We start from the raw sequence: 15,148 nt of genomic DNA, 5'->3' as shown, positions 1-15,148 counted from the left end.
ATTCATTTATTAAATTCATTTATTCATCATTTATTCACCCTTAAGTTGTTCCAAACCTTAATGAATCTTCTTTCTTCTGCTTAATACAAATGAAGCTATTTTGTTGATGGGCCCCATTGACTTCCACAGTATGGGGAAAGAAAAAATACAATGGAAGTCATTGGGGCCCATCATCTGTTTGCTTAACAACATTCTTCAAAATATCTTCTTTTGTGTTCAGCAGAAGAAAGAAATTCATACGACAACACCAGGGCAAGTAAATAATGACAGATTTTTCATTTTTGGATGAACTATCCCATTAACAACTATAAGATAAACAGAACCTCAGATACTTTGATCTCCTGAGATATGGACAGCACAAACACATACAGCCATTTGCCTTCGCACCACACAGAATAAAGTTGCGGGAAAGCTTCTTACCATCTTGTCCTTCCTCCACATTTGTTCTTTCTCCCCCACTTCCTTCCCTTTACACATTCTTCCCATCACTCAGTTCACTTAGAAAGATTTTAAGATAATAATGTTAATGCAAGTGAATTAACAGTCATGTTTGGTATCATTTAAAATGTCTCAATACAACTGGTACAATGGTCTTGCCTACATGGAAGTAAACCAAAAGGTAATAAAGGTTTTAAGAGTTTAGAGATACTTTGGTTGCTATCGTGGGTGTGCCCCTTTGGTGCTTCATCCAAACTACCACCTGTTCCACAGCAAGGTGCGAACTACCTAGGCCTGTGACCCAAGGGTGAGTAATAAATGTCAAAATTTTCATTTTTGGGTGAACTAACCCAAGTAAATGCAGCCTTGGCAAGCATAAGGGTGTTCTTTCAAAAACATTTTTGTCAATATTGATTGATTGTCAATTAATAATTGTCAAGATTGTACGAAACTGTTTTGGACATTCTGCGAGAGAGCGCCCCCCGGCTTCCAGTATGAATACAAATATATTACACGAGAACGAGCGCTCCATAATGTTTAGATCGCCTTATTCTTGTTAAGAATAAAATGGCAGGACATGCAAAAAGTGCGGGCGACGAATTTACGTTTTATTAAAATTCCCCCCTCCCCCGCGTAATCTACGCCCATGACAACTATGCACAGTGAAGAGTTCACTAAATTTATTTTGAATTTGTCTCTATAGATGAATATTAAACCCGATGATGACAAACTATTTGTAACAGTGATAATCTCTTTGCCTAATTGCAGTTATTAAATATGATATAGAAGGCATCATTTCTAAGATACTTCTAATGATGGAGTATCTGATTCAGTGCATTGCATTTCTTGGTTATGTGAACATCAGAAAAAAAGGGAATGTTTTGTATATTTGATTATTTTGTACTTATTATGGGAAAGTTACTGTTTAATGCTCTCTGAACCACCTGAAAAGTAGTAGTAATAATAATAAAAAAAATCCCCTGTTGTCTGGGCTTCTTAGGTTTAATACATGTTTTATTGCAATTGATTTCAGCTGGCCTCGTGGCCTAATGGATAAGGCGTCTGACTTCGGATCAGAAGATTGCAGGTTCGAGTCCTGCCGGGGTCGCATCTTTAGGTACATTGTTATATTTACAGCAGCCAATGCACCTCCTGGAGAACAAAAGTACTGCAGAGTTCAGCTCCAACGCTTAACAAACGCACCCGAACCACTGAAGCGTTCAAGATTACCGGCTTCAGGCAAAATTGGAGTTCACAAATAATGCTTTGATGAGTTTCGTATCACCATCAATACTTTTAGCCTTAGTCATTATATATTGCCAACTATAACATTCATATCAAATATATTAAAAAATATATATATATTTTCAGAAACTGAGGAAAAAAAACAAAAAACAGAAAAGGGCATACATGTATATTTAAATTAAAGAAGAGGAATTTAAGTCTTTGTAAATATCCATAGTTCTGATTGCTTTGCGGTTTGAGAGTCCTTGTAAGGTTTCAAAATAAATCTTCATGTGTATGTTGCAGTAGCACCTTATCTGAATATAACATGTCATAGCCTATAACACGCTTCTTTATTTATGTATTTATTAATAGTTTGGGATGAGTAAAATTTATGTGGTTTCAACAAACAGATGCATTTACACTTGTCCATATGCTCTTTTCACGACTGGATAGATATCCGATCAGAGAAAACGCATGAAGTGACCAGGTGTAAATAAGACATTTTTCATTTGGGGGGGAAACTATCTATAAAATATTAATACTGCTTTTTTATAATAGCCTACGGAGAATGGAATTCTTTGTTGAAAAGTAATAACTAAATCAGAATAAACAACACTCCAGTGTAACCGGCGTTTATGGATAACAACATTATTAAAAACCAGATAACTTTAAACAAAATTCCCCAGCTGGGCTTATTAACAAAAGATTAACCCCTGGTAGACACGGTTTAAGCTAGTCATTGCTAAAGCTAGCCATTGTTTTGTCACAAGATGATCACCAGTAATGTTTTTTTTTCTTTTTCTAGTGAACATTTATAAAAGCTACTGAAATAACCTAATTAAATTAAGGCCCTTTATTATTAAACTCAATATCAGCTGACCTCGTGGCCTAATGGATAAGGCGTCTGACTTCGGATCAGAAGATTGCAGGTTCGAGTCCTGCCGGGGTCGCATCTTTAGGTGCATTGTTATGTCCTGGAGGGCGACTGTCCTACAGAGTTATGCTCCAATCCCAATTAAACACACCTGAACCATCTGATCAAGATCCAATTAGGCAACAAACCTCCCTGGAGGCAAGCTGGGACTAAACTCTGCAGGACAGTGGCCCTCCAGGACCCTGCTTTAAAGTGATAATGGTGAGTTTACAAGTGAAGTATGTTAGATTTTTTTAAATGTTAAAATGCATTCTCTTGATCTAGTTTAATGTTTGACTACTATCAGTCTGCCATTCACGGGTTTATCTCCTTCAAAACATGTAAACATGAGAGCGGTCCTCAGATCCACCAATCTATCTCCAGCTCAACCAATAGCGTGAGTTTGGGGCGTGGCTACTGTTCACCAACAATTAACAGAATAAAAAGGGAAACAAAAGTAGAGCACATTCATTTCTTTATTACATAGAAATCCAATTGTTCAAATAAATGATGTGCAGATTATAATATTACTAGATTTCATTAACATAAAATACAATACATCTACAATATTTTATAACACCCTTAATCTAACATTCTCCCATATTAATACATCATAACACAATAGCCAAGTTATGGCTATATAATATACTGTGGTACTTTAACACTTAAAGTCAATGCCATTCGCAACAAAATCTTTAAAATTTGGCAATTTCTGGCAAAATCCCTGAAATTAGAGTTCCTGTTAACATTTCATACAAATCTTTAAACATTTTTTGTTCATTCTTCCTTTTTTAACCCTACATTTACAGCATTTTAAAAAGAGCCACCTGAATTATTCTTTCATTTTGCAAAAAAACCCTTAACCTTTTTCCTGCCAAATAGCGTAGCACCGTGTTTGCATGCTGTCCTGCCTTCCTCGGTCTCGGCAGTAAAAAGCACCAAGAACCACAGATTCATGTGAAGTTAATGCAGAATCTACAGTAAAGTAACAATATAAAAAAGGAAAAAAAAAACAAAAAACATAAAAACACTCGAAGACAAATAACAAGCACACACAATGGCTCAAACAGAACAGTGGTTTTTAGCAGCATAAGGACTGCAAGTGTGATGATCCTCAGTGTGAAGGTCTTAGTTGTCCTCTGGACTCACATCAAGCTTTCTCTGAGGGATGTAGATGTTTTTGGGAGCTGTGGTGTTGGTTACAGTAGGGAAGGAGACGGGTGTTTGAAAGAAACTCTGCTGGAGGGGTTGACCACCTTTAGGTGTGGTTACTAAAGCCTGCAGGAGAGAGAGCAAATATGCAATGACTGTTTTAAACAACAAAGGGCTATTCACACAAACTGAGGGAGGCTCCAAGAAACATGGAAATTACGCTACAGTTCAAATGTTTGGAGTCGGTAAGATTGCTTTAGGTCTGGTTTCACAGATAGGGCTTAGATTGAGCCAGCAGGATTAGGTCTTAGTTCAATTAGGACATTTAAGGGCTTTTATAAACGTGCCTTAGAAAAAAAAAACATTACTGGTGTGCATCTTGAGACAAAACAATGGTTCTGACATATTTTAAGATGTGTGAGTGCAAGTTGCTTTCAGTTCAAACCTTTAGTTAAAGACTAGACTTAGGCCGTTTGTCCACCAAAAACGCAAGGCTGCCTGCTGAAAAGCGTTTTTTTTTTTCTTTTCTTCCCCAGTTGAGACGCTGTGTTGCTAAGATATGGAATATCCTCGGCACTGTTACTTGTAACTGATTTGGCAAATAATTTGTTTCAGACACAAGTCGACACAATGTAGAGTACTTGCTATGTATGTTTGGAGGCCAGCAATATTCTTTTCTCATCCATTTTGTCCCGTTCTCTGCTTGTTGATTTTGTTGTACAGCAAGAATGTTGTGACAGTTGGTTAGTGTTGTATTTGTCCCGCCCCTCCTCCACTCTGATGGAGTGGCTGGCTAAAAAGTTGAACATGCTTCAACTCACGGCGACGGCATTGAAAAGACGCTCAGTGCCTTGTTACACTCCTGGCATTTAAAAAACGCAGTGCTCCCACTGAAAACAATTGCAAAAGTACACTAGGCACTGGAAAAAACACTTTGGTGGACACAGCCTTAAGCCTGTCTGTGAAACTGGGGTTTAATGTTTTTGAAAGAAGTCTCTTATGCTCAGCAAAGCTATATTTATTTGATCAGAAATACAGTAAAATCCACTAAAATAAAAGTTCTCTATTTGAATATATAGTAGTCAAAATTTGAAAACAAAACCTTTCATCAAAGTTGTCCTAAAACCTTCTTCTTAGGACAACTTTGATTAACTTTTTTGATCCACTTCAAATGTTGATTACTGTATATTAAAATGTCATTTATTTGTGACGATAAACTGAATTTTCAGAAGCTATTAGACCAGTCTTCAGTGCAGTGCTAGGTACATTACTTACAAATTGTAGTCTAATACTGAATACAAATTATTACATGATTAAAATTAGGGCTGGGCGATATATCGCATGCGATAGTCACGCGCATTTCGTCAGTAAAGCCGGTTCCCTGATTACCGCTAAATCGCCATCACCTGCTTTCAAATGGAACGCCATTTATTAGACAGAGCCGTAGATCACTGACAAGCTATGCAATATCGCTTTCATTATCGTAGATGAATCACCTTCGATAATGAACGCGATATTGCGTAGCTTATCAGTGAACTACGGCTCTGTTTATTAAATACCGCTCCATTTTCAAAGCAGGTGATGGCGATTTAGCGGTAATCAGGGAACCGGCTTTACTGACGAAATGCGCGTGACAATCGCATGCGATATATCGCCCAGCCCTAATTAAAATTGTAGTTGGTAACAATCTATTGTTACACATTTGATTACTTTTGACCTAACTTGCTTAAAACAAATAGTATAATCTTGTACCATACTAATAAAAAATACAAAGAGAAAGAAAATTGATTCCATGTATTGTTGTCAACAACATTACATTACGTCAGGGTTTTCCAACAGTTATCCATCTAATGTAGATTATAATAATAATTGTTATAATAATAATAAAAAAACTGTACATTATCTGATGTATTGCACAGCAGTGGTTGTACCTGTGGTATGCTGATGAGCGTGACGGGCTGTCCGTGTATTGAAGCCGATTGCAGAGCTCGGGCAGGTGAGAGGGGCTTTACAAAGATCATGCCCTGGTGAGGGAGCCCTGGGTGGGGAGATGGAAGTGTGCTGGATGACTCAGGAGTGGAGTTTGGGGTGGTGGTGCCGGGGATGAGGCCAAGATTCTGCAGCGTGAAGTTGAGAATAGCAGGACTGGGGCTGTGGATGCGATGGCCGTGAGAAGGAAAGGGGGACATGGGCGGTATCCGGTGGAGAGGGAGCCGAGTTGGGGTCACTTCTTGAGGAAGAGGGGGTCTGGAACCTGGAAACAATGGGAATGGCTACATTAGTGATTTTTTCAAGTTTAACTGTATAAATAGCACTCTGCACAAGAACCCTTATGACTTGTTTCTGGATCAACATATTTTGTTGGTCCTGGAATATTCCTGTTTGAAAATTTAGTCCTAACTGTATCCCTACTCCTAAACCTAACCCTACCTATAAATGATCCCTAAAATCAGAGGGAAATGATGGGTGAATAACACTAATGTAGAAGCACCTAACCCTGGTTGTCAGCCTAAACTTGACATAAACTGTAAAGTCAACAAAGATGTCGATCCAGGAACATGTAGTACTTGGTGAAATCATGTTCACCTGGCTAGTCTAATGCTCACTTATGTTTATTGTAAAACATTGTGGACTATATAGGGCTTTTCAAACTTGACATAGTTAACGCTGGGTCATTCTAAACCTCGGATAAACCAATATCTTCACGTTTCACACTACTCATAAATTACTCGGGGTTAACAATTAATCTTGGGTATTCATAAACTGATGTTTCACACATTCCTAAACCTTGGGTTAACGTCCTTATTTGCATATTTGCGTTGTTAATGTCATTGTTTGGATAAACGCAGCACGCCACCTGTTTACACAGTTCTAGCATTGCACATCCTCGTATTGCCGACTGTACTATCGAGTTTATACTGAATAGACATTTCAGACTATAAAGTCTCTACTTCACTCAAATTGTTGTGCTTTCTGTCAGCATTTGACATTTTTTCGTCTCAAATGCTGAATTTACTGTTTATATACAATGTTTCCGTGACTGTCCAAAGCAGGCAAATACGCAATTGGTTGTCGGTTGCTAAGCGTTTAGCTGTAACATTCTAACACCGCATCATTTCCCACTGTACAAGTTTGGCACCCTGCTCCGGAGCAGGGTTTCATAACCCCGGGTAAAAAGCAGTGCTAACCCTGCTTCTAACTACAAGTGTGAAATGCTCCTTTACCTGGGGTTAAAAGCGGTGTTTAGAACAACAATAACCCAGGGTTAAGCACAGTGTGAAAAGCCCTTATGACAAATTTGGGCCAAAATGAATTCTCAAACCATCTCATGTAGGTTCTATACTTTCTGAGCACTGAATATCCATCCAACAGCTGTTTGATTACTAAATAAGTACTTATCTTGGGTACTAGCATACCTGCTGTTGGGGTGTGGTAGACATTGTATGTTGGTGTGGAGGCTCTGGAGATTTCTCCAGCGGAGCACTGCGCATCTCTGAAGTTGACAATGGACTGCTGCGGGATCGGAATCAAATAACCTGCAGGGATCAAAGTCTGATACAAACAAAAGAAGTTATAGTCAAGAGTGTAACTCGAAAATGAAAATAAAACCATTTGGATGATTGGACTTGAGGAATTGTTGAAGATGCACATATGTGGTGTTATTCCTACCTCTGTATGTATGGGTCCGGATGGCAGCCCCATGTCCTGAAAGGGAACGCTGAGCTTCTGGGCCTGCGACTGTGGTGGTCGGACAGGGGTCAGTCCTGCCTCACTGTCTGAGGTCTGAACCTTGTCCTCCTTCTCCAGGAAGGTCTCCACGCTGTGCTCCAGAGGTGCTGTGCTGGTGGGTAATGAGGGAGGCTGGTTCTCACAGGGCTTGGAGAACTCCAGATGCAGGGCTCTTGGGGAAGGGCGGTGGGAGACAGAAGCCCCTCTACGGGCCTTTAGGCGAGCTTGAAGAATCTCACACAGCTTTGGAGAAACACTCTTAATAGGAAAGAAACAAACACCAGAAGGTTGGAAATGTTACTAAAAGTAATGTCAATACATGAAATGCAGTTCATTTAACAGTTCAGACTGCAAATGATAGTTAATTTTTTTTTTTCTTTTCAGATTTATTCATATGAACCAAGCAATAAAGAGCAATATTGAGAAAGACCGAATGACCTTCAAAATTTAAAACTACTTCAAACTAAAAACCTCAGGCAACCTCACCTTTGGCTCTATCCGCTGAAGTTTGGATGGACTTTCCACTAAGCTCTTTTCTCCACATGCTCGTTTAAGGGTTGAGGGACTTGACGGCTCTTTATCATGTGATGACTGGTGGTTGGTTTGGTTACTGCTAGTCATGGCAGCCGGTGAGTTCTTTGCGTTTGCACTCCCTGGGCTCTCAAACGTCATTGACCGGACCGCTAGGCTGGTGGGCTGGGGTCTCAGAGAGGTGGGGTGCACGTAAACGGCATATGACCCACCAGCCTGGTGCTGAGGAATCAGAACTGGGATGATTGGAGAGCACTTAGTAGAAAGGTATGAGATCGCCCCAGCGGGCAAAACTGGGATCTGCATTCCTGAAGGCCCATGGGGCTGATGATTGCTAGCAGACGTGGATTCAGATGAGTGTGAAGGGCTTCCATTCAGAGCATCTGTCACCTCATTGTTTGGTTGAATATGACGGGCCCTGTAAGCCAAATCCCCAGGCGTTATATCTGAAATTGGTAGTTCATTGTCTGTTTTCTGTTTTAATATGCAAAAGTTATGTTTACTTACGTTGACTGTTTATCTAGTTGCTTTTTGCAGATAGCAGCCAGATGGGCCATTTTGTTTGTGTAGAACTCACTGTTTACAGAATCACCTATCAGACAAGAGATGGAACATTAGTTTTCTGGTGTAGTAAAAGTTCAGAAATTGATAAGTTAAACTGTTGAAAAGTTTTTGGTAATACTTTACAATAAGATTTTGTAAACATGAACTAACAATGAACAATATTTCTACAGCATTTATTAATCATTGTTAATGTTAATCTCAGCATTCACTAATAAATTTAAGATCAAAAAGTTGAATCTGTTAACTTTAGTTAATGCACTGTGAACTAACAATGACATTTGTATTGCCTAACAATAGTCAATAAAGATTAATAAAAGGCTGTATAAAATATATTGTTCATTGTTAGTTAATGCATTAACTAATGTTAAGAAATGAGACCTTAAAATGTTTCCTTTTTTTTTTTTTTTTAAAAAGTCCCTTACACTCTTTAAGGCTGTATTTATTTTTATCCAAAATATAGTAAACAGTAATATTGTGAAATATTATTACAACTTATTATTACAACTTAATTTTTTTTTAACTGAATTTTCAGCATCATTACTCCAGTCTTCAGCGTCACATGATCCTTTAGAAATCATTCTAATATGCTGATTTGATGTGAAACATTCTTATCATCAATGTTGAAAACGGTTGTGCTGCTTAATATTTTTGTGGAAACTGTGATACTCCTCCCCAATGATTAAAGGAATAGAAAGTTCAATAAACATTATTCAAATATATATTTTTTGATCAATCACTTTTGATCAACTTAATGCATCCTTGCTGAAAGTATTCATTTTTCTCCCTCTCTTAAAAAAACAAACAAAAAAAGGACTTATTGACACCACAAAGACTACTTATCCGTTTAATATTTTGTCTCTATTTCAATGGACATCAGTGGAGAACCAGAAACTGTTCACCCATGTCAGGCTTTTAGTGTCAACACAAAGCCTCTAAAATAAATTTTGTTTTTTTGTCTGATCAAATTTCAAAGAGACAATCTCAAGCTGGGAGGCAGAAGGAAGGTAAACTTGAGACTGGTACTATTAATAATGACTGACCTTAACAACCAGTTGATATCTGAAAGTAGTTCAAATTCCCACAGAAAACAGAAGATGATCAGTCAGTTGCTTGCTTTCGATGAATCAACAACAATGGCTCACCTGTCATTTTAATAGGACTAGAAGGTGCGGAGTTTATTTTCCTGCGGTCGTTCTGTATGGTCTTAACCAGCTTGACTAAGGAATGGTGGCGGGTAAAACCTCGCTTTGTTCCGGGGGAGGAAAAGAGATTTTTAGCACAGTTATCAACAGAGGAACGAGACTCCAGAGGCTGTGATGCTGATGATGTAGTGGAGGTCCCCGGATCTGCAAACATAACCAAGAACAATAAATGATATGAGACGTGACTACATGCACATTGCTTAAAATAAACAACATAAGTCCGAATAGGATTATAAACAAATAAGACAAGTCACACTCACCCTTTGGTGATGGTAAGTCTTCTGGTCCAGTCCATTTGAAAGCAGGCTTTCTTCCTTTATCCTCAGTCACATGCACTTTCTTTATCAGCTCTAGGCTGCTCAGAACATTTGCAATGTCATAAAGCCTGCGGATCTTAGCTGCCATCAGAAAAAGAGATAATCAATTCCATCTCCACTATGACAGTTAAATTAGATGAATTTTAGGGTATGTTTACACAACAACAATGTACAAACGTAGCATGCATGACGTCATAATTTTCTGAAATTTGCATTTTTTTGTAGTTTACAAAGACTATAATGGTATCGTTTTCAAAAACATGCACTTTGAAACCTGTTTTCAGGCCAACTTTTAAATTTTTTTGGGGAAAACTGTCATGTAAACAACCCCTTAGACTCAAGTTATAATAAAATCAGTTTCTTCAAAGCAGTTTTTACTGGTCGGGTACATTTGATTAAGCACTTTTTGCAAGATTTGTATCTGTTTTCAACCACCAAATGAAATGGATAACATAGTGATCAAAGTGTATTTTATATGTACGATGACAAAAGCACTCACTTTTGAACTTGTTTTTGTCCTGATCCGCCACGTGATCTTCACCGATGAGGATCTTGGCAGCTATTTCAAGACTAACCACAGGAGGGCTGGACACCAGGAACAACATGACAAATTTCTGACTCATCACTCTCAGAGATTTGTCTTTCCGACTATTTGCTGAAGCTGCAGGAAAAAGCAAAGTTTATTCACTGGGTATGCATAGCACAAATTTGGGTGTGAAATCTGCTTACGAATCTTTTAATGAACAAATCATGATTCGCCAATAACTTTCATATAAAAAATTTACTCTAAATTTACAAAGGGTGGCATAGCATTATAACAGTTTTGAGTTAATATTGGAGAGTTGTTTCTCCCAACCCCTCAAACTCAAAGCTCATGTAGGTTGCCAGGTTAAAGACATGGAACAGGAATGAACGCAATTGACAACGGAAAACAACAAGTCTTACACTGTAAGTTGAGTTTATTTATCTGTGTTTTAATATGCCTCTGGTCATAGTGGTATTTAGATGGATGCTATTGCTTTTTAGGTCGGGTAGAATCTGCTATCTCTGAGCCAGTTTGATTGCTGGCTTCCATCGCTGTGTTTTCCACCAAATGGCAACCCGGGGTGGCGAAATACTATTGGGTAAATTGATCACGCAGACCAAATCAAAAACAGACATTCTGACACAGAACATCTCAAAGTAGAATAACTAACTGTAGCATTGTTTTTTGGAGAAACAAGTATGTGAACTTAGTATGTTTCCTAAATATCTGCAAACATATTGTGGTATTTTTTATGCTTAAGTACAGTCAAGAAATGACATAGAGCACCTTTAAACACATTTAATCATTTACATTAGGAAAAACGTTCCTGATTTCATTTCTATTCTGTTCTAAATACCATTAAATTTAAAGGGTTAGTTCACCCAAAAATGAAAATTATGTCATGATGTCCTAAAGAACTAACCCTTTAAAGAATTTGTTGTGGACTGAGAGAAACTAATACATTTTTAATGTTTGTAAATGTTTTGTTTCATTTACCGCCATTTTACATTATTTCTGAATGCATTTCTGAACTTTTAAGCGACTCAATCTGTGTATTTTGTTTCTCTCAACAATGGAATTTTGACACGCAGTGACTTATAGTCAGATTTAATTTATTTTATGGAAAATGTTACTCCATATTAACATTAGAACAAAACTAAGAACAAATTCATGTGCGTACACATTTTGAATTAGGTGGATATTTTTCCTGTGTGTACAAATACAAAATAATCCATGCAGTTAGTGAATGAGACCCAATGTTATAATTTAATGCATAGACAGATATAATAACATAGTACTGCCTAAGCAGAGGGTCTGACATTGTTACCTGCTTTAGGATCTGTTCCTGACAGCTCTGCTTGACCAGAATCTCCATCCATATCAAAACTGGACATTTCGTCATTCTCCTTCTCCTCTCCCTCCAAGTCGAACTCTCTCTCTTCTCGCTCTAGGTTCCTTTGACGGATCTGGTGCATCAGTTGCTCATAACGGTTCTTTTTTCCAGCCTGTTTCAGCTCGGCAAGCGTCTGCGCAAGTTTCACCCGGCCGTGCCACGTGTAGCAGTTCTTAGCCAGCCGGCTGACCATGTTTAGGCTCTCGAGAACATTCATGATGTCGTAGATCCGGCGTCGTTCCACATCTGAGGGGATAATGAGAACAGAGGCTATTAGGATTGATGAAACAAGCATGATTTGATGACAGAAATAAGTAGTTTTGTTTGATCAGTGAGTGACTTACTCAGTTCTGTTGCCACATCGTCAAGGCTGATTTTGTTGTTTACAGCAGGATTGGGGTAGTTTGGGTACCTTGCAAGAAATTTGTAACACAGCAAACCAAGGCTTTTGTCTTTACGACTTATCTGGAGCTTTTCTACTTCTTCCCCTTGCTCAGGCTCCTGTGTGGCACAACAGTGGAAAACACACACATATCAAAGCATTTTAGCAACACAGATGACAAACTGCAACGAATAGTGAGAGATGCATGTTTCACACATAGACTTTTACTGATACCTGTGAGTTCTCCGATTCACCGCTGTCCACGGCTTGTTCCTTCTCACGGTTGCGAATCTCAGGACTGGCTGCACTGATGAGCATCTTCAGGTTGGAGGTGGGTGTCCAGGGCTCGCTAGACGGTGCCTCAAGGCCCTTAGTAGGAGTTGTCAGGGGCCCCATGTTACTATGGCTCTCAAGTGATGCAACTTCAGATACTGGAGCCTTATTTGAGTTTTTTAGTGGTGTTTGTGGTTCCACAAAAACATGTCCCTGTTACACAGAAAACACAATAGGTTTTCTTTTTCAAAAAATGCTTCTAGAGTGTGACAATAATTTGTACTGGTTCTTCAAGTCACTATTTTGTTGACATCTGTCAAACCAAAATACTTATAACTGACCTTGTCAGTTGTTGTTGTTGCCTTCAATGGACTTATTAAAGGTTTCTTGATTAATGTTTGACCTTCTGATAATGTACTGGACATTTTCCACCTAAAGAAAACGAACACACGAGGCAACGTTATAATAATCAACGTTCACGTAAATTGTTATATAATGATATAAATCAATCCTACCGTTTCTTCACAGCATTATACATTCTTGGAGATAACATTGTGAAAATTCTCAACTATTTCTCGCACAGCTAAAACTATTTTTTTAAATGAACAGATGTGAATAAATGTGCATAAATCAATAAGTATTTTGATTTCAAATTACAGTGTTGATTTTTTTTTGCGCTTAGCAATAACTGACAAGCGTTCCATCGAATGGCTACGGAGAACTTAAACGAAAACACGCCCCCAACTGACAGCAGCCAATGAGAGGGCACGAGGAGGCGGGACTCCACCACGTCCCGCGCGCCTCCACACTTTTTGAAATCTTGGCGCGGAATCTAGCAGATTGCGAAATATTTAATCCGGAAGTAGCTAACTTTTCTACAACTTTAAAGAAATCGTCTATCTGTTCGATTGTCTTGCGTTTTTAATAACTGAACAGTCTAGATAAACCATAAATCTTCCTGAAACCAGTTTTTAAAAATACCCGGCTACCAACATAGTTGGCTAATGACTTATTTGCTTATGCTGTATAATTCCTTTAAATTGGAATATAATAATTAATTAGCGCTCGGGAACTAATTAAATAGATATATACATACGTATTTGTGTCAAGATTGTAGTCATGTTGGCTCATAACACTAACGTTACAAAACTAGCGGTTTCACAGTTAGCGCGGGTTCAGATCCAGAGAGCCAAGAGCCGCCAGTCTGATGTGTGTCCTAAATGCATGATAATTAATGAAATTAACGCACATATTAGAGCAAAATTTTGTTTTCGATTAGTTTTAATAACTAACGCGGGCATGTTAAGCCAAACAAGCATGAAACTAGCTAGTTCGCAAGCTTACATCCAACTACCTCCACTTCTCTCCATTCTCCATAGAGTAAAACTACAGAAATATGACAAAATATAGAAAGCTACTTACCCAAAAAGAGAAATGTACCACTCTTACATACTACTCGGCATCAGTCGTGCCCATAAATCCGTAGGAATACTTTACAGGTAAGAATCACACGTTTACAGTTCCTGGTCTCCAAGAATATCTTATCCAACGCTTCTGTAAGTTAACCCAAGTCACATTAAAGTAACGTTAACCGTGAATGAAAAAAAAGAGAACACAAACTGCCTTTGATGCATAGCTGAGGAAAAGTTTTATGTGTCCGTTTTCTAGTGAGTAAAAAAGTTTATTTGATCAGTCTGACCATTTGTCCCGCCTAGATACTGGACACACAGCGCGCTACACCCAGCCCCTCCTCCACACTCCTCTCCGCCAATCAGAGCTAGAGGAACCCCGGTGGTGGGCGGAGTCAGACTTCCGGCTGCTACTACGACAGCAGGTCAAGGGGTAAAACCTCTCAGTGAACCAGGTTGTTACGTGGTCCTTGGCACATATATCAGTGAAGACAGCAGTTTATCAAAAAAGGACATTTTCAAGGAATTAAAGCATTAGGAAAAACATTTAGCTATGTCAATTTGCAGATGACACTGCCTTATTTGTGAAAGATAGGAATGAAATAATTAAAGCAGTGAAATAAAAGCTTTTTTCAGATGTATCAGGGCTAAGAATGAAGGTTAAATAGTCAGTTCTGTTTCATCGTAAAGACTGTCTTTTAACTAATCTCTGTAATATTCCAATTGCAAATCAATCAAATCAGTTTGACAATTCAGGGGCGGATGCTTTTGTCAAAAGCCGTAGGATCTCCAGATCAGTATATGTGTCATTATCATTGGACATTCCCCCTAAAGTTACCAAACAATTAGATAAAATGCGTTTTGATTTTATTTGGAAACACAAGCCTCATTATCTGAGAAAATAAATTTTATGCAATTCCAAAGATCATGGTGGTTTAGAAGTGTTGAGTTATATACAATGTATTTAAAATAAATTGGCTTATTCAATATATATATATATATATATATATATATATATATATATATATATAAAAAAATGAAGATAGTATTTGGAACTCCTTTCCCAATTATCTATTTAAGCAATTGTGTGAC

At 38.2% G+C, this 15,148-nt stretch overlaps 1 protein-coding gene and 2 non-coding genes across 3 annotated transcripts; 2 read left to right on the top strand and 1 right to left on the bottom strand.

Annotated features, from left to right (window-relative positions):
- The first annotated feature begins 1,473 nt into the window (after positions 1 to 1,473).
- Positions 1,474 to 1,546, top strand: trnar-ucg (transfer RNA arginine (anticodon UCG)). The gene has a single exon. It is a non-coding gene; the product is annotated as a tRNA-Arg (tRNA).
- Positions 1,547 to 2,542: 996 nt separating this feature from the next.
- Positions 2,543 to 2,615, top strand: trnar-ucg (transfer RNA arginine (anticodon UCG)). The gene has a single exon. It is a non-coding gene; the product is annotated as a tRNA-Arg (tRNA).
- A 546-nt stretch (positions 2,616 to 3,161) lies between these two features.
- On the bottom strand, positions 3,162 to 14,301 carry e2f8 (E2F transcription factor 8). The gene is made up of 14 exons (XM_067400983.1): positions 14,070 to 14,301; positions 12,989 to 13,079; positions 12,609 to 12,860; positions 12,337 to 12,493; positions 11,927 to 12,238; positions 10,573 to 10,734; positions 10,017 to 10,154; positions 9,697 to 9,900; positions 8,498 to 8,582; positions 7,946 to 8,408; positions 7,400 to 7,717; positions 7,147 to 7,282; positions 5,662 to 5,984; positions 3,162 to 3,856 (listed from the first exon to the last, which is right to left on the bottom strand). The coding sequence occupies exons 2-14, from the start codon at positions 13,070 to 13,072 to the stop codon at positions 3,707 to 3,709; spliced, it is 2,784 nt and encodes a 927-aa protein (XP_067257084.1). The 5' UTR covers positions 13,073 to 13,079; positions 14,070 to 14,301; the 3' UTR covers positions 3,162 to 3,706.
- Positions 14,302 to 15,148: the final 847 nt, after the last annotated feature.

This window comes from Chanodichthys erythropterus, chromosome 11 (genome assembly GCF_024489055.1).
Source record: "Chanodichthys erythropterus isolate Z2021 chromosome 11, ASM2448905v1, whole genome shotgun sequence".
In the NCBI taxonomy this organism is placed as follows: domain Eukaryota; kingdom Metazoa; phylum Chordata; class Actinopteri; order Cypriniformes; family Xenocyprididae; genus Chanodichthys; species Chanodichthys erythropterus.
The sequence above is the reverse complement of the archived record's forward strand: the minus strand, read 5'-3'. Positions and strand labels throughout refer to the sequence as shown.

Coding starts and splice junctions, on each gene's coding strand:
- e2f8 (XM_067400983.1), bottom strand. CDS start 13,072: ATGTCCAGTACATTATCAGAAGGTCAAACATTAATCAAGAAACCTTTA. Junction 10,735..11,926: donor AGGAACAGATCCTAAAGCAG/GTAACAATGTCA, acceptor TTTTTCCTGCAG/CTTCAGCAAATAGTCGGAAA. Junction 8,583..9,696: donor TAGTCCTATTAAAATGACAG/GTGAGCCATTGT, acceptor CTTGTCTGATAG/GTGATTCTGTAAACAGTGAG.